This window comes from Panulirus ornatus, chromosome 57, assembly GCF_036320965.1.
Source record: "Panulirus ornatus isolate Po-2019 chromosome 57, ASM3632096v1, whole genome shotgun sequence".
Classification (NCBI taxonomy): domain Eukaryota; kingdom Metazoa; phylum Arthropoda; class Malacostraca; order Decapoda; family Palinuridae; genus Panulirus; species Panulirus ornatus.
Window position 1 is genome coordinate 31,695,236 of NC_092280.1, and position 19,736 is coordinate 31,714,971.

General features: G+C 41.9%; 1 protein-coding gene across 12 annotated transcripts in view; it reads left to right on the forward strand.

Moving 5' to 3' along the window:
* The window catches only part of LOC139766421 (ribosome biogenesis protein NOP53), a 120,221-nt gene that overhangs the window by 80,549 nt on the left and 19,936 nt on the right, over nt 1–19,736 (forward strand). For all 12 annotated transcript variants that reach the window (XM_071695094.1, XM_071695098.1, XM_071695097.1 and 9 more), the window contains 3 exons: nt 11,461–11,609; nt 12,572–12,691; nt 12,929–13,072. In XM_071695094.1, coding sequence (XP_071551195.1) covers nt 11,461–11,609; nt 12,572–12,691; nt 12,929–13,072 — 413 coding nt within the window. The remainder of the gene's footprint in view (nt 1–11,460; nt 11,610–12,571; nt 12,692–12,928; nt 13,073–19,736) is intronic.

Sequence of the window (19,736 nt, forward strand, 5' to 3'; positions counted from 1 at the left end):
TTTGAGGACAATGTGTGGTGTGAGGTGGTTTGATCGAGTGAGTAACGTAAGGGTAAGAGAGATGTGTGGAAATAAAAAGAGCGTGGTTGAGAGAGGAGAAGAGGGTGTTTTGAAGTGGTTTGGGCACATGGAGAGAATGAGTGAGGAAAGATTGACCAAGAGGATATATGTGTCGGAGGTGGAGGGAACGAGGAGAAGAGGGAGACCAAATTGGAGGTGGAAAGATGGAGTGAAAAAGATTTTGTGTGATCGGGGCCTGAACATGCAGGAGGGTGAAAGGAGGGCAAGGAATAGAGTGAATTGGAGCAATGTGGTATACCGGGGTTGACGTGCTGTCAGTGGATTGAATCAAGGCATGTGAAGCGTCTGGGGTAAACCATGGAAAGCTGTGTAGGTATGTATATTTGCGTGTGTGGACGTATGTATATACATGTGTATGGGGGGGGGGTTGGGCCATTTCTTTCGTCTGTTTCCTTGCGCTACCTCGCAAACGCGGGAGACAGCGACACAGTATAATAAAAAAAATATAGTATATGTATGTATATGTTTGCATGTATGGGTGTTTATGTATATACATGTGTATGTGAGTGGGTTGAACTATTCCTCATTTGTTTCCTCGCACTACCTTGCTGATGTGGGAGACTTCCCACGTATTCCCTGCGTGTCGTAGAAGGCGACTAAAAGGGGAGGGAGTGGGGGGCTGGAAATCCTCCCCTCTCATTTTTTTTTTTTTTAATTTTCCAAAAGAAGGAACAGAGAAGGGGGCCAGGTGAGGATATTCCCTCAGAGGCCCAGTCCTCTGTTCTTAATGCTACCTTGCTAACGCGGGAAGTGGTGAATAGTTTGAAAAAAAAAATATGTATATATATATATATATATGTATGTGTCTGTGTGTGTATATATATGTGTACATTGAGATGTATAGGTATGTATATTTGTGTGTCTGGACGTGTGTGTATATACATGTGTATGGGGGTGGGTTGGGCCGTTTCTTTCGTCTGTTTCCTTGCGCTACCTCGCAAACGCGGGAGACAGCGACAAAGCAAAATAAAATAAAAATAAATAAAAATATATATATATATATATATATATATATATATATATATATATATATATATATATATATATATATATATATCCCTGGGGATAGGGGAGAAAGAACACTTCCCACGTATTCCCTGCGTGTCGTAGAAGGCGACTAAAAGGGGAGGGAGCGGGGGGCTGGAAATCCTCCCCTCTCGTTTTTTTTTTAATTTTCCAAAAGAAGGAACAGAGAATTGGGCCAGGTGAGGGTATTCCCTCAAGGCCCAGTCCTCTGTTCTTAACGCTACCTCGCTAATGCGGGAAATGGCGAATAGTTTGAAAGAAAAATATATATATATATATATATATCCCTAAATACATCCCATTCCTCCCCCACTCCCCTTACTTCCATTGTTCTCACCTTTTTCCTTTCTGTACTCAGTCTCTCCTGGTACTTCCTCACACAGGTCTCCTTCTCAAGCTCACTTACTCTCACCACCCTCTTCACCCCAACATTCACTCTTCTTTTCTGAAAACCCATACAAATCTTCACCTTAGCCTCCACAAGATAATGATCAGACATCCCTCCAGTTGCACCTCTCAGTACATTAACATCCAAAAGTCTCTCTTTCGCACGCCTGTCAATTAACACGTAATCCAATAACGCTCTCTGGCCATCTCTCCTACTTACATAAGTATACTTATGATGGATTGCGCAAAAGATGCTTGTGGCATGAGAAGAGTGGGAGGTGGGTTGATTAGAAAGGGTAGTGAGTGGTGGGATGAAGAAGTAAGAGTATTAGTGAAAGAGAAGAGAGAGGCATTTGGACGATTTTTGCAGGGAAAAAATGCAATTGAGTGGGAGATGTATAAAAGAAAGAGACAGGAGGTCAAGAGAAAGGTGCAAGAGGTGAAAAAGAGGGCAAATGAGAGTTGGGGTGAGAGAGTATCATTAAATTTTAGGGAGAATAAAAAGATGTTCTGGAAGGAGGTAAATAAAGTGCGTAAGACAAGGGAGCAAATGGGAACTTCAGTGAAGGGCGCAAATGGGGAGGTGATAACAAGTAGTGGTGATGTGAGAAGGAGATGGAGTGAGTATTTCGAAGGTTTGTTGAATGTGTTTGATGATAGAGTGGCAGATATAGGGTGTTTTGGTCGAGGTGGTGTGCAAAGTGAGAGGGTTAGGGAAAATGATTTGGTAAACAGAGAAGAGGTAGTGAAAGCTTTGCGGAAGATGAAAGCCGGCAAGGCAGCAGGTTTGGATGGTATTGCAGTGGAATTTATTAAAAAAGGGGGTGACTGTATTGTTGACTGGTTGGTAAGGTTATTTAATGTATGTATGACTCATGGTGAGGTGCCTGAGGATTGGCGGAATGCGTGCATAGTGCCATTGTACAAAGGCAAAGGGGATAAGAGTGAGTGCTCAAATTACAGAGGTATAAGTTTGTTGAGTATTCCTGGTAAATTATATGGGAGGGTATTGATTGAGAGGGTGAAGGCATGTACAGAGCATCAGATTGGGGAAGAGCAGTGTGGTTTCAGAAGTGGTAGAGGATGTGTGGATCAGGTGTTTGCTTTGAAGAATGTATGTGAGAAATACTTAGAAAAGCAAATGGATTTGTATGTAGCATTTATGGATCTGGAGAAGGCATATGATAGAGTTGATAGAGATGCTCTGTGGAAGGTATTAAGAATATATGGTGTGGGAGGAAAGTTGTTAGAAGCAGTGAAAAGTTTTTATCGAGGATGTAAGGCATGTGTACGTGTAGGAAGAGAGGAAAGTGATTGGTTCTCAGTGAATGTAGGTTTGCGGCAGGGGTGTGTGATGTCTCCATGGTTGTTTAATTTGTTTATGGATGGGGTTGTTAGGGAGGTAAATGCAAGAGTTTTGGAAAGAGGGGCAAGTATGAAGTCTGTTGGGGATGAGAGAGCTTGGGAAGTGAGTCAGTTGTTGTTCGCTGATGACACAGCGCTGGTGGCTGATTCATGTGAGAAACTGCAGAAGCTGGTGACTGAGTTTGGTAAAGTGTGTGGAAGAAGAAAGTTAAGAGTAAATGTGAATAAGAGCAAGGTTATTAGGTACAGTAGGGTTGAGGGTCAAGTCAATTGGGAGGTGAGTTTGAATGGAGAAAAACTGGAGGAAGTGAAGTGTTTTAGATATCTGGGAGTGGATTTGGCAGCGGATGGAACCATGGAAGCGGAAGTGGATCATAGGGTGGGGGAGGGGGCGAAAATTCTGGGGGCTTTGAAGAATGTGTGGAAGTCGAGAACATTATCTCGGAAAGCAAAAATGGGTATGTTTGAAGGAATAGTGGTTCCAACAATGTTGTATGGTTGCGAGGCGTGGGCTATGGATAGAGTTGTGCGCAGGAGGATGGATGTGCTGGAAATGAGATGTTTGAGGACAATGTGTGGTGTGAGGTGGTTTGATCGAGTGAGTAACGTAAGGGTAAGAGAGATGTGTGGAAATAAAAAGAGCGTGGTTGAGAGAGCAGAAGAGGGTGTTTTGAAGTGGTTTGGGCACATGGAGAGGATGAGTGAGGAAAGATTGACCAAGAGGATATATGTGTCGGAGGTGGAGGGAACAAGGAGAAGAGGGAGACCAAATTGGAGGTGGAAAGATGGAGTGAAAAAGATTTTGTGTGATCGGGGCCTGAACATGCAGGAGGGTGAAAGGAGGGCAAGGAACAGAGTGAATTGGAGCGATGTGGTATACCGGGGCTGACGTGCTGTCAGTGGATTGAATCAAGGCATGTGAAGCGTCTGGGGTAAACCATGGAAGGCTGTGTAGGTATGTATATTTGCGTGTGTGGACGTATGTATATACATGTGTATGGGGGGGGGGTTGGGCCATTTCTTTCGTCTGTTTCCTTGCGCTACCTCGCAAACGCGGGAGACAGCGACAAAGTATAAAAAAAAAAATATATATATATATATATATATATATATATATATATATATTTATTTATTTTTATTTTACTGTGCATGCATTCTGCCAATCCTCAGGCACTTCACCATGATCCATGCATACATTGAATATTCTTACCAATCAATCAACATCACAGTCACTCCCTTTTTAATAAATTCCACTGCAATACCGTCCAAACCCACCGCCTTTCATCTTCCGCAAAGCCTTCTCTACATCTCTGGTTATCGAACCACTCTCCCTGAACCTTTCACTTGGCACACCACCCAAACCAAAACACCCTATATCTGCCACTCTATCATCAAACACATTCAACAAACCTTCAAAATACTCACTCCATCTCCTTTTTACTTGACTACTACATGTTATTACCTCCCCATTTGCCCCATTCACCGATGTTCTCATTTGTTCTCTTGTCATATGCACGTTATTTACCTCCTTCCAAAACATTGTTTTATTCCCTAAAATTTAATGATACTCTCTCACCCCAACTCTTGTTTGCCCTCTTTTTCACCTCTTGCACCTTTCTCATGACCTCTTACTGCTTTCTTTTATACATCTCATAGTCATTTGCACTACTTCACTGCAAAAATTGATCAAATGCCTCTATCTTCTCTTATCTCACTTCTTCATCCCACCACTCACTACTCTCTCTGATCTGTCCACCTCCCCCCTTTCTCATGCCACATTCACCTTTTAGGCAAGCCATCAACCTCCCTTAATACATTCCCAAGGGTATAAAGGTGAGTGTTCAAATTACAGAGGCATAAGCTTGTTGAGTATTCCTGGGAAATTATATAGGAGGGTATTGATTGAAAGGGTAAAGGCATGTACAGAGCATCAGATTGGGGAAGAACAGTGTGGTTTCAAAATGGCACAGGATGTGTGGATCAGGTGTTTACTTTTTTTTATATTTATTATACTTTGTTGCTGTCTCCCTCGTTAGCGAGGTAGCGCAAGGAAACAGACGAAAGAATGGCTCAACCCACCCACATACACATGTATATACATACACGTCCACACACGCACATATACATACCTATACATCTCAACATATACATATATATACACACACACAGATATATACATATACACACATGTACATAATTCTCTAGCCGTCATGTATGATGCACCGAAACCACAGCTCCCTTTCCACATCCAGGCCCCACAAAACTTTCCATGGTTTAACCCAGATGCTTCACATGCCCTGGTTCAATCCATTGACAGCACGTCAACCCTGGTATACCACATTGTTCCAATTCACTTTAGTCCTTGCACGCCTTTCACCCTCCTGCATGTTCAGGCCCCGATCACTCAAAATCTTTTTCACTCCATCGTTCCACCTCCAATTTGGTCTCCCACATCTCCTCATTCCCTCCACCTCTAACACATATATCCTCTTTGTCAATCTTTCTTCACTCATTCTCTCCATGTGACCATACCATTTCAAAACACCCTCTTCTGCTCTCTCAACCACACTCTTTTTATTACCACACGTCTCTCTTACCCTTTCTTTATTTACTCGATCAAACCACCTCATACCACATATTGTCCTCAAACATCACATTTCCAGCACATCCACCCTCCTCTGCACAACTCTATCTATAGCCCATGCCTCGCAACCATATAATATTATTGGAACCACTATTCCTTCAAACATACCCATTTTTGCTTTCCAAGATAACGTTCTCGACTTTCACACATTTTTCAATGCTCTCAGAACTTTCGCCCCCTCCCCCACCCTATGATTCACTTCTGCTTCCATGGTTTCATCTGCTGCCAAATCCACTCTCAAATATCTAAAACACTTAACTTCATCCAATTTTTCTCCATTCAAACTTACATCCCAGTTGACTTGTCCCTCAATCCTACTGTATCTAATAACCTTGCTTTTATTCACATTTACTCTCAGCTTTCTTCTTTCACACACTTTCCCAAACTCAGTCCCCAGCTTCTGCAGATTCTTACCTTAATCAGCCACCATCGCTGTATCATCAGCGAACAACAACTGACTCGCTTACCAAGCTCTCTCATCCACAACAGACTGCATACTTGCCCCTCTTTCCAAAACTCTTGCATTCACTTCCTAACAACCCTGTCTATAAACAAACATGGAGACATCACACACCCCTACCGCAAACTAACATTCACTGAGAACCAATCGCTTTCCCCTCTTCCTACTCGTACACATGTCTTACATCCTCGATAAAAACTTTTTACTGCTTCTAACAACTTGCCTTCCACACCATATATTCTTAATACCTTCCACAGAGCATCTCTATCAACTCTATCATTTGCCTTCTCCAGACCCATGAATGCTACATACAAATCCATATGTGTGTGTGTGTGTGTGTGTGTGTGTGTTTGGGTGTTTATGTATGTACATGTGTGTGTGGGTGGGTTGGGCCATTGTTTTGTCTGTTTCCTTGTGCTACTTTGCTAACGCGAAAGACTGCAACTAAGTTTTTTTTTTTTTTTTTTTTTTGCTTTGTCGCTGTCTCCCGCGTTTGCGAGGTAGCGCAAGGAAACAGACGAAAGAAATGGCCCAACCCACCCCCATACACGTGTATATACTTACACGTCCACACACGCAAATATACATACCTACACAGCTTTCCATGGTTTACCCCAGACGCTTCACATGCCCTGATTCAATCCACTGACAGCACGTCAACCCCGGTATACCACATCGATCCAATTCACTGTATTCCTTGCCCTCCTTTCACCCTCCTTCATGTTCAGGCCCGAATCACACAAAGTCTTTTTCACTCCATCTTTCCACCTCCAATTTGGTCTCCCACTTCTCCTCGTTCCCTCCACCTCCGACACATATATCCTCTTGGCCAATCTTTCCTCACTCATTCTCTCCATGTGCCCAAACCATTTCAAAACACCCTCTTCTGCTCTCTCAACCATGCTCTTTTTATTTCCACACATCTCTCTTACCCTTACGTTACTTACTCGATCAAACCACCTCACACCACACATTGTCCTCAAACATCTCATTTCCAACACATCCATCCTCCTGCGCACAACTCTATCCATAGCCCACGCCTTGCAACCATACAACATTGTTGGAACCACTATTCCCTCAAACATAGCCATTTTTGCTTTCCGAGATAATGTTCTCGACTTCCACACATTCTTCAAGGCTCCCAGGATTTTCGCCCCCTCCCCCACCCTATGATCCACTTCCGCTTCCATGGTTCCATCCGCTTCCATCTGCTGCCAGATCCTTTCTCAGATATCTAAAACACTTTACTTCCTCCAGTTTTTCTCCATTCAAACTTACCTCCCAATTGACTTGACCCTCAACCCTACTGTACCTAATAACCTTGCTCTTATTCACATTTACTCTTAACTTTCTTCTTTCACACACTTTAGCAAACTCAGTCACCAGCTTCTGCAGTTTCTCACATGAATCAGCCACCAGCGCTGTATCATCAGCGAACAACAACTGACTCACTTCCCAAGCTCTCTCATCCCCAACAGACTTCATACTTGCCCCTCTTTCCAAAACTCTTGCATTTACCTCCCTAACAACCCCATCCATAAACAAATTAAACAACCATGGAGACATCACACACCCCTGCCGCAAACCTACATTCACTGAGAACCAATCACTTTCCTCTCTTCCTACACGTACACATGCCTTACATCCTCGATAAAAACTTTCCACTGCTTCTAACAACTTTCCTCCCACACCATATATTCTTAATACCTTCCACAGAGCATCTCTATCAACTCTATCATATGCCTTCTCCAGATCCATAAATGCTACATACAAATCCATTTGCTTTTCTAAGTATTTCTCACATACATTCTTCAAAGCAAACACCTGATCCACACATCCTCTACCACTTCTGAAACCACACTGCTCTTCCCCAATCTGATGCTCTGTACATGCCTTCACCCTCTCAATCAATTTTTTTTTTTTTTTTTTGCTTTGTCGCTGTCTCCCGCGTTTGCAAGGTAGCGCAAGGAAACAGACGAAAGAAATGGCCCACCCCACTCCCATACACATGTATATACATACGTCCACACACGCAAACATACATACCTACACAGCTTTCCATGGTTTACCCCAGACGCTTCACATGCCTTGATTGAATCCACTGACAGCACGTCAACCCCGGTATACCACATTGCTCCAATTCACTCTATTCCTTGCCCTCCTTTCACCCTCCTGCATGTTCAGGCCCCGATCACACAAAATCAATACCCTCCCATATAATTTACCAGGAATACTCAACAAACTTATACCTCTGTAATTTGAGCACTCACTCTTATCCCCTTTGCCTTTGTACAATGGCACTATGCACGCATTCCGCCACTCCTCAGGCACCTCACCATGAGTCATACATACATTAAATAACCTTACCAACCAGTCAGTAATACAGTCACCCCCTTTTTTAATAAATTCCACTGCAATACCATCCAAACCTGCTGCCTTGCCAGCTTTCATCTTCCGCAAAGCTTTTACTACCTCTTCTCTGTTTACCAAATCATTTTCCCTAACCCTCTCACTTTGCACACCACCTCGACCAAAACACCCTATATCTGCCACTCTATCATCAAACACATTCAACAAACCTTCAAAATACTCACTCCATCTCCTTCTCACATCACCACTACTTGTTATCTCCTCCCCATTTGCGCCCTTCACTGAAGTTCCCATTTGCTCCCTTGTCTTACGCACTTTATTTACCTCCTTCCAGAACATCTTTTTATTCTCCCTAAGATTTAATGATACTCTCTCACCCCAACTCTCATTTGCCCTCTTTTTCACCTCTTGCACCTTTCTCTTGACCTCCTCTCTCTTTCTTTTATACATCTCCCACTCAATTGCATTTTTTCCCTGCAAACATCGTCCAAATGCCTCTCTCTTCTCTTTCACTAATAATCTTACTTCTTCATCCCACCACTCACTACCCTTTCTAATCAACCCACCTCCCACTCTTCTCATGCCACAAGCATCTTTTGCGCAATCCATCACTGATTCCCTAAATACGTCCCATTCCTCCCCCACTCCCCCTACTTCCATTGTTCTCACCTTTTTCCATTCTGTACTCAGTCTCTCCTGGTACTTCCTCACACAAGTCTCCTCCCCAAGCTCACTTACTCTCACCACCCTCTTCACCCCAACATTCACTCTTCTTTTCTGAAAACCCATACAAATCTTCACCTTAGCCTCCACAAGATAATGATCAGACATCCCTCCAGTTGCACCTCTCAGCACATTAACATCCAAAAGTCTCTCTTTCGCGCGCCTGTCAATTAACACGTAATCCAATAACGCTCTCATCCAATAACACTAAGTATGATATATATGATATAATATAATATACATTACAACAAGAGGTGCAAGAGGTGAAAAAAAGGGCAAATGAGAGTTGGGGTGAGAGACTATCAGTAAATTTTAGGGAGAATAAAAAGATGTTCTGGAAGGAGGTAAATAGGGTGCGTAAGACAAGGGAGCAAATGGGAACTTCAGTGAAGGGCGTAAATGGGGAGGTGATAACAAGTAGCGGTGATGTGAGAAGGAGATGGAATGAGTATTTTGAAGGTTTGTTGAATGTGTCTGATGACAGAGTGGCAGATATAGGGTGTTTTGGTCGAGGTGGTGTGCAAAGTGAGAGGGTTAGGGAAAATGATTTGGTAAACAGAGAAGAGGTAGTAAAAGCTTTGCGGAAGATGAAAGCCGGCAAGGCAGCAGGTTTGGATGGTATTGCAGTGGAATTTATTAAAAAAGGGGGTGACTGTATTGTTGACTGGTTGGTAAGGTTATTTAATGTATGTATGACTCATGGTGAGGTGCCTGAGGATTGGCGGAATGCGTGCATAGTGCCATTGTACAAAGGCAAAGGGGATAAGAGTGAGTGCTCAAATTACAGAGGTATAAGTTTGTTGAGTATTCCTGGTAAATTATATGGGAGGGTATTGATTGAGAGGGTGAAGGCATGTACAGAGCATCAGATTGGGGAAGAGCAGTGCGGTTTCAGAAGTGGTAGAGGATGTGTGGATCAGGTGTTTGCTTTGAAGAATGTATGTGAGAAATACTTAGAAAAGCAAATGGATTTGTATGTAGCATTTATGGATCTGGAGAAGGCATATGATAGAGTTGATAGAGATGCTCTGTGGAAGGTATTAAGAATATATGGTGTGGGAGGCAAGTTGTTAGAAGCAGTGAAAAGTTTTTATCGAGGATGTAAGGCATGTGTACGTGTAGGAAGAGAGGAAAGTGATTGGTTCTCAGTGAATGTAGGTTTGCGGCAGGGGTGTGTGATGTCTCCATGGTTGTTTAATTTGTTTATGGATGGGGTTGTTAGGGAGGTAAATGCAAGAGTCCTGGAAAGAGGGGCAAGTATGAAGTCTGTTGGGGATGAGAGAGCTTGGGAAGTGAGTCAGTTGTTGTTCGCTGATGATACAGCACTGGTGGCTGATTCATGTGAGAAACTGCAGAAGCTGGTGACTGAGTTTGGTAAAGTGTGTGGAAGAAGAAAGTTAAGAGTAAATGGGAATAAGAGCAAGGTTATTAGGTACAGTAGGGGTGAGGGTCAAGTCAATTGGGAGGTGAGTTTGAATGGAGAAAAACTGGAGGAAGTGAAGTGTTTTAGATATCTGGGAGTGGATCTGGCAGCGGATGGAACCATGGAAGCGGAAGTGGATCATAGGGTGGGGGAGGGGGCGAAAATTTTGGGAGCCTTGAAAAATGTGTGGAAGTCGAGAACATTATCTCGGAAAGCAAAAATGGGTATGTTTGAAGGAATAGTGGTTCCAACAATGTTGTATGGTTGCGAGGCGTGGGCTATGGATAGAGATGTGCGCAGGAGGATGGATGTGCTGGAAATGAGATGTTTGAGGACAATGTGTGGTGTGAGGTGGTTTGATCGAGTAAGTAACGTAAGGGTAAGAGAGATGTGTGGAAATAAAAAGAGCGTGGTTGAGAGAGCAGAAGAGGGTGTTTTGAAATGGTTTGGGCACATGGAGAGAATGAGTGAGGAAAGATTGACCAAGAGGATATATGTGTCGGAGGTGGAGGGAACGAGGAGAAGAGGGAGACCAAATTGGAGGTGGAAAGATGGAGTGAAAAAGATTTTGTGTGATCGGGGCCTGAGCATGCAGGAGGGTGAAAGGAGGGCAAGGAATAGAGTGAATTGGAGCCATGTGGTATACAGGGGTTGACGTGCTGTCAGTGGATTGAATCAAGGCATGTGAAGCGTCTGGGGTAAACCATGGAAAGCTGTGTAGGTATGTATATTTGCGTGTGTGGACGTGTGTATGTACATGTGTATGGGGGGGGGGGTTGGGCCATTTCTTTCGTCTGTTTCCTTGCGCTACCTCGCAAACGCGGGAGACAGCGACAAAGTATAAAAAAAAAAAAAAAAAAAAAAAAACATTACAATATATAATGTAATATGATATAATTATATATATATAATATCAAGTTTGATGTAATAGATTTAAAGTTTATTAGAATTGACAAGTTGTCATATTTTGGATTTCTGCAGGATGATAAAGAGCAAATGACTGTGACAAGCAAGGCAAAGACTGAAAAGAAGACAAAAAAACAAAGAAAGAAAGAGCAGAAGCAAAAGATAATACAAGTAAAGAGATTGCAAGAAAAAAAGAAACGTGTTCGTGATAGTGATGTTTTCAGGTAAGGAAACTGTTAATTTTACAAAGTTTAAGCAGATTATTTGATTTAATTAACAAGTTAGGGAATTTAATTGCTATTAGATGGTTTGAAGCAGTTGGTTGGTCAAATGGCCTTGATACTCTATGAATTGAAAAGTGAAGGGCTTGCTCTTTTTCCCATTAAAGGGTCTTTATGGGACTTCAAAAATTTCTAAGAATACATGCTACTCACATTTATGCTGTCAAGTTAGCTAGGTCCACATATAGAAAGCCCAGAAACCTAGTAAGCTCTGTTCTCAATGCTACCTCACTGATGTGGAAAATGGCAAATATGTATTGAACAAAAAATTTTTAGTCTTCCTTTTATTTATATGGGTTGCATCACCTTGAATATCATTATTAAGGTTTATCCATTTGTAGTTGTATCCAGTACTCTGCTTTCCATTGTCCAAAAGAGCAGCTCACTCAGAACCAACTTCATCTTTTCTTCAGTTTCATTGCAAACTCCATATTTTCATCCCTGTTATGCATGTCCTCGCACCAGCATATTCCTACTCTCTGTCCTTCCATCTGTCTTAGTCTCATCCATTTAGTATTTCAAGAACTCCATGTCTTGTCATCTGTACAGATTTTGCCTAAGAAAAGGTTAACAAGGAACACTTTGTCAAATTTGAAAGAAAATGTAGCTCATACATTACTTTTAAGTGTATATGTAAACTGGTATATGATGTAAGTAATGACTTCCCTTGAAATGCAGGCACTTTATCAAATTTAGAAGCACTCAAAATGTCAACTGATGTTTCTAAAAATTTTAACTGAAAATTGTCCCTTGTAGTAAAAATATTTTTCACCCTCTTAAATTGTATAGCTTGAGATAATTTGTAGATATGAAAGTTATGAGTGCTGTTGCCAAATTTATCAGTAAGATCAACTTTTTTTATTTTTAAGAACATTCTGTAATATAATTCCAAAATGTTATGTCAGGATCAAAAGGTATCTAAAGGAGATTGATGAGTCTGAAAAGCTGACTAAGAAACGCATTGATGGTCGTATTGCAAGGAAAGAGCAGCTGAAATCAATGCCCCGTCGTTTAGGAAGTTTAAAGTAAGTTGTTCTATGAAAGAATTTTAGCTAGTAAGATTTTTCTACATCTTTTGCTTTTTCATTTGCATTTTCCTGTACATTGATGTTTAAGCCCAACAACTTGAACATTTATTTCATTATTTGTTAATATATCTTTTAACATTGTATAGTGTTTTGAAAAATGATTGACAGAAATTTTCATTATATTAGTGAATAGCCATTTTTCAAATAAAATTTTCTTTAATCTTTTAATGGTAGGTTTGAAGAGGAGGATGTACAAGTGAAACTTGGTGATGAACTACCTGACTCCTTGCGCCAGATAACACCAGCTATGAATCTTATTGAAGAACGCTTTAAACACCTTCAGCGTAGAAACTTGATTGAGCCCAGGCTTCCTCATAAGTAAGTATTATAAATTTTTATTTATGAGTATCAGTCTGTCCATCATTTAGTCTCTAAAATAAGGAAACCTGCAGTCAGTTCCATTGAATGGATAAGGTATATTATTTCAGTTATATATATATATATATATATATATATATATATATATATATATATATATTTTTTTTCGCTTTGTCGCTGTCTCCCGCGTTTGCGAGGTAGCGCAAGGAAACAGACGAAAGAAATGGCCCAACCCACCCCCATACACATGTATATACATACATCCACACACGCAAATATACATACCTACACAGCTTTCCATGGTTTACCCCAGACGCTTCACATGCCCTGATTCAATCCACCGATATATATATATATATATATATATATATATATATATATATATATATATATATATATATATATATATATACATATATATATATATATATATATATATATATATATATATATATATATATATATATATATATATATATATATATATATATTTTTTGCTTTGTCGCTGTCTCCCGCGTTTGCGAGGTAGCGCAAGGAAACAGACGAAAGAAATAGCCCAACCCAGCCCCATACACATGTATATACATACATCCACACACGTAAATATACATACCTACACAGCTTTCCATGGTTTACCCCAGACGCTTCACATGCCCTGATTCAATCCACTGACAGCACGTCAACCCCGGTATACCACATCAATCCAATTCACTCTATTCCTTGCCCTCCTTTCACCTTCCTGCATGTTCAGGCCCCGATCACACAAAATCTTTTTCACTCCATCTTTCCAACTCCAATTTGGTCTCCCACTTCTCCTCGTTCCCTCCACCTCCGACACATATATCCTCTTGGTCAATCTTTCCTCACTCATTCTCTCCATGTGCCCAAACCATTTCAAAACACCCTCTTCTGCTCTCTCAACCACGCTCTTTTTATTTCCACACATCTCTCTTACCCTTACGTTACTTACTCGATCAAACCACTTCACACCACACATTGTCCTCAAACATCTCATTTCCAGCACATCCATCCTCCTGCGCACAACTCTATCCATAGCCCACGCCTCGCAACCATACAACATTGTTGGAACCACTATTCCTTCAAACATACCCATTTTTGCTTTCCGAGATAATGTTCTCGGCTTCCACACATTCTTCAAGGCTCCCAAGATTTTCGCCCCCTCCCCCACCCTATGATCCACTTCCGCTTCCATGGTTCCATCCGCTGCCAGATCCACTCCCAGATATATAAAACACTTTACTTCCTCCAGTTTTTCTCCATTCAAACTTACCTCCCAATTGACTTGACCCTCAACCCTACTGTACCTAATAACCTTGCTCTTATTCACATTTATTCTTAACTTTCTTCTTTCACACACTTTACCAAACTCAGTCACCAGCTTCTGCAGTTTCTCACATGAATCAGCCACCAGCGCTGTATCATCAGCGAACAACAACTGACTCACTTCCCAAGCTCTCTCATCCCCAACAGACTTCATACTTGCCCCTCTTTCCAAAACTCTTGCATTCACCTCCCTAACAACCCCATCCATAAAGAAATTAAACAACCATGGAGACATCACACACCCCTGCCGGAAACCTACATTCACTGAGAACCAATCACTTTCCTCTCTTCCTACACGTACACATGCCTTACATCCTCTATAAAAACTTTTCACTGCTTCTAACAACTTGCCTCCCACACCATATATTCTTAATACCTTCCACAGAGCATCTCTATCAACTCTTTCATATGCCCTCTCCAGATCCATAAATGCTACATACAAATCCATTTGCTTTTCTAAGTATTTCTCACATACATTCTTCAAAGCAAACACCTGATCCACACATCCTATACCACTTCTGAAACCACACTGCTCTTCCCCAATCTGATGCTCTGTACGTGCCTTCACCCTCTCAATCAATACCCTCCCATATAATTTACCAGGAATACTCAACAAACTTATACCCCTGTAATTTGAGCACTCACTCTTATCCCCTTTGCCTTTGTACAATGGCACTATGCACGCATTCCGCCAATCCTCAGGCACCTCATCATGAGTCATGCATACATTAAATAACCTTACCAACCAGTCAATAATACAGTCACCCCCTTTTTTAATAAATTCCACTGCAATACCATCCAAACCTGCTGCCTTGCTGGCTTTCATCTTCCGCAAAGCTTTTACTACCTCTTCTCTGTTTACCAAATCATTTTCCCTAACCCTCTCACTTTGCACACCACCTCGACCAAAACACCCTATATCTGCCACTCTATCATCAAACACATTCAACAAACCTTCAAAATACGCACTCCATCTCCTTCTCACATCACCACTACTTGTTATCACCTCCCCATTTGCGCCCTTCACTGAAGTTCCCATATATATATATATATATATATATATATATATATTTTTTTTTTTTTTTTTTTTTTTTTTTTTTATACTTTGTCGCTGTCTCCCGCGTTTGCGAGGTAGCGCAAGGAAACAGACGAAAGAAATGGCCCAACCCCCCCCCCATACACATGTACATACACACGTCCACACACGCAAATATACATACCTACACAGCTTTCCATGGTTTACCCCAGACGCTTCACATGCCTTGATTCAATCCACTGACAGCACGTCAACCCCTGTATACCACATGACTCCAATTCACTCTATTTCTTGCCCTCCTTTCACCCTCCTGCATGTTCAGGCCCCTATCACACAAAATCTTTTTCACTCCATCTTTCCACCTCCAATTTGGTCTCCCTCTTCTCCTCGTTCCCTCCACCTCCGACACATATATCCTCTTGGTCAATCTCTCCTCACTCATTCTCTCCATGTGCCCAAACCATTTCAAAACACCCTCTTCTGCTCTCTCAACCACGCTCTTTTTATTTCCACACATCTCTCTTACCCTTACGTTACTTACTCGATCAAACCACCTCACACCACACATTGTCCTCAAACATCTCATTTCCAGCACATCCATCCTCCTGCGCACATCTCTATCCATAGCCCACGCCTCGCAACCATACAACATTGTTGGAACCACTATTCCCTCAAACATACCCATTTTTGCTTTCCGAGATAATGTTCTCGACTACCACACATTTTTCAAGGCTCCCAAAATTTTCGCCCCCTCCCCCACCCTATGATCCACTTCCGCTTCCATGGTTCCATCCGCTGACAGATCCACTCCCAGATATCTAAAACACTTCACTTCCTCCAGTTTTTCTCCATTCAAACTCACCTCCCAATTGACTTGACCCTCACCCCTACTGTACCTAATAACCTTGCTCTTATTCACATTTACTCTCAACTTTCTTCTTCCACACACTTTACCAAACTCAGTCACCAGCTTCTGCAGTTTCTCACATGAATCAGCCACCAGCGCTGTATCATCAGCGAACAACAACTGACTCACTTCCCAAGCTCTCTCATCCCCAACAGACTTCATACTTGCCCCTCTTTCCAGGACTCTTGCATTTACCTCCCTTACAACCCCATCCATAAACAAATTAAACAACCATGGAGACATCACACACCCCTGCCGCAAACCTACATTCACTGAGAACCAATCACTTTCCTCTCTTCCTACACGTACACATGCCTTACATCCTCGATAAAAACTTTTCACTGCTTCTAACAACTTGCCTCCCACACCATATATTCTTAATACCTTCCACAGAGCATCTCTATCAACTCTATCATATGCCTTCTCCAGATCCATAAATGCTACATACAAATCCATTTGCTTTTCTAAGTATTTCTCACATACATTCTTCAAAGCAAACACCTGATCCACACATCCTCTACCACTTCTGAAACTGCACTGCTCTTCCCCAATCTGATGCTCTGTACATGCCTTCACCCTCTCAATCAATACCCTCCCATATAATTTACCAGGAATACTCAACAAACTTATACCTCTGTAATTTGAGCACTCACTCTTATCCCCTTTGCCTTTGTACAATGGCACTACGCACGCATTCCGCCAATCCTCAGGCACCTCACCATGAGTCATACATACATTAAATAACCTTACCAACCAGTCAACAATACAGTCACCCCCTTTCTTAATAAATTCCACTGCAATACCATCCAAACCTGCTGCCTTGCCGGCTTTCATCTTCCGCAAAGCTTTTACTACCTCTTCTCTGTTTACCAAATCATTTTCCCTAACCCTCTCACTTTGCACACCACCTCGACCCAAACACCCTATATCTGCCACTCTGTCATCAGACACATTCAACAAACCTTCAAAATACTCATTCCATCTCCTTCTCACATCATCGCTACTTGTTATCACCTCCCCATTTACGCCCTTCACTGAAGTTCCCATTTGCTCCCTTGTCTTACGCACCCTATTTACCTCCTTCCAGAACATCTTTTTATTCTCCCTAAAATTTACTGATAGTCTCTCACCCCAACTCTCATTTGCCCTTTTTTTCACCTCTTGCACCTTTCTCTTGACCTCCTGTCTCTTTCTTTTATACTTCTCCCACTCAATTGCATTTTTTCCCTGCAAAAATCGTCCAAATGCCTCTCTCTTCTCTTTCACTAATACTCTTACTTCTTCATCCCACCACTCACTACCCTTTCTAAACAGCCCACCTCCCACTCTTCTCATGCCACAAGCATCTTTTGCGCAATCCATCACTGATTCCCTAAATACATCCCATTCCTCCCCCACTCCCCTTACTTCCATTGTTCTCACCTTTTTCCATTCTGTACACAGTCTCTCCTGGTACTTCCCCACACAGGTCTCCTTCCCAAGCTCACTTACTCTCACCACCTTCTTCACCCCAACATTCACTCCTCTTTTCTGAAAACCCATACTAATCTTCACCTTAGCCTCCACAAGATAATGATCAGACATCCCTCCAGTTGCACCTCTCAGCACATTAACATCCAAAAGTCTCTCTTTCGCACGCCTGTCAATTAACACGTAATCCAATAACGCTCTCTGGCCATCTCTCCTACTTACATAAGTATACTTATGTATATCTCGCTTTTTAAACCAGGTATTCCCAATCATCAGTCCTTTTTCAGCACATAAATCTACAAGCTCTTCACCATTTCCATTTACAACACTGAACACCCCATGCATACCAATTATTCCCTCAACTGCCACATTACTCACCTTTGCATTCAAATCACCCATCACTATAACCCGGTCTCGTGCATCAAAACCGTTAACACACTCATTTAGCTGCTCCCAAAACACTTGCCTCTCATGATCTTTCTTCTCATGCCCAGGTGCATATGCACCAATAATCACCCACCTCTCTCCATCAACTTTCAATATATATATATTATATTTTATATATTTTATTTATTATACTTTGTCGCTGTCCGCGTTTGCGAGGTAGCACAAGGAAACAGACGAAAGAAATGGCCCAACCCACCCCCATACACATGTATATACATATGTCCACACACGCAAATACATACGTACACAGCTTTCCATGGTTTACCCCAGACGCTTCACATGCCCTGATTCAATCCACTGACAGCACATCAACCCCGGTATACCACATCGATCCAATTCACTCTATTCCTTGCCCTCCTTTCACCCTCCTGCATGTTCAGGCCCCGATCACACAAAATCTTTTTCACTCCATCTTTCCACCTCCAATTTGGTCTCCCACTTCTCCTCGTTCCCTCCACCTCCGACACATATATCCTCTTGGTCAATCTTTCCTCACTCATTCTCTCCATGTGACAAAACCATTTCAAAACACCCTCTTCTGCTCTCTCAACCACGCTCTTTTTATTTCCACACATCTCTCTTACCCTTACGTTACTTACTCGATCAAACCACCTCCCTCACACCACACATTGTCCTCAAACATCTCATTTCCAGCACGTCCATCCTCCTGTGCACAACTCTATCCATAGCCCACGCCTCGCAACCATACAACATTGTTGGAACCACTATTCCTTCAAACATACCCATTTTTGCTTTCCGAGATAATGTTCTCGACTTCCACACATTCTTCAAGGCTCCCAGATATCTAAAACATTTTACTTCCTCCAGTTTTTCTCCATTCAAACTTACCTCCCAATTGACTTGACCCTCAACCCTACTGTACCTAATAACCTTGCTCTTATTCACATTTACTCTTAACTTTCTTCATTTTTATATATATATATTATATTTAATCACCATCTCCAACGTCAGCGAGGTAGCACAAGGAAACAGATGAGGAATGGTCCAACCTACCCACATACACATGTGTATACATAAATGCTCATACACGCATATATACATTTCAGTGTATACATACACAGACCTTTCCATGGTTTACCCCACACACTTCACATGCACTGGTTCAATCCATTGACAGCACATTGACCCCGGTATACCACATCGTTCCGATTCACTCTGTTTCTTGCACATCTTTCACCCCTCCTCTGTGATTGCTCAAAATCTTTTTCACTCCATCCTTCCACTTCCAATTTGGTCTCTGCTTCTCCTTCTTCCCTCCACCTCTGACACATATATCGTCTTTGTCAATCTTTCCTCACTCATTCTCTCCATGTGTCCATACCATTTCAACACTTCAACACTGCTTTCTCAGCCACACTCTATTTATTACCACTGATCTCTCACCCTTACATTGGTTCCCAATGAATGTTGGTTTGCGGCCGGGGTGTGTTATATCTCCA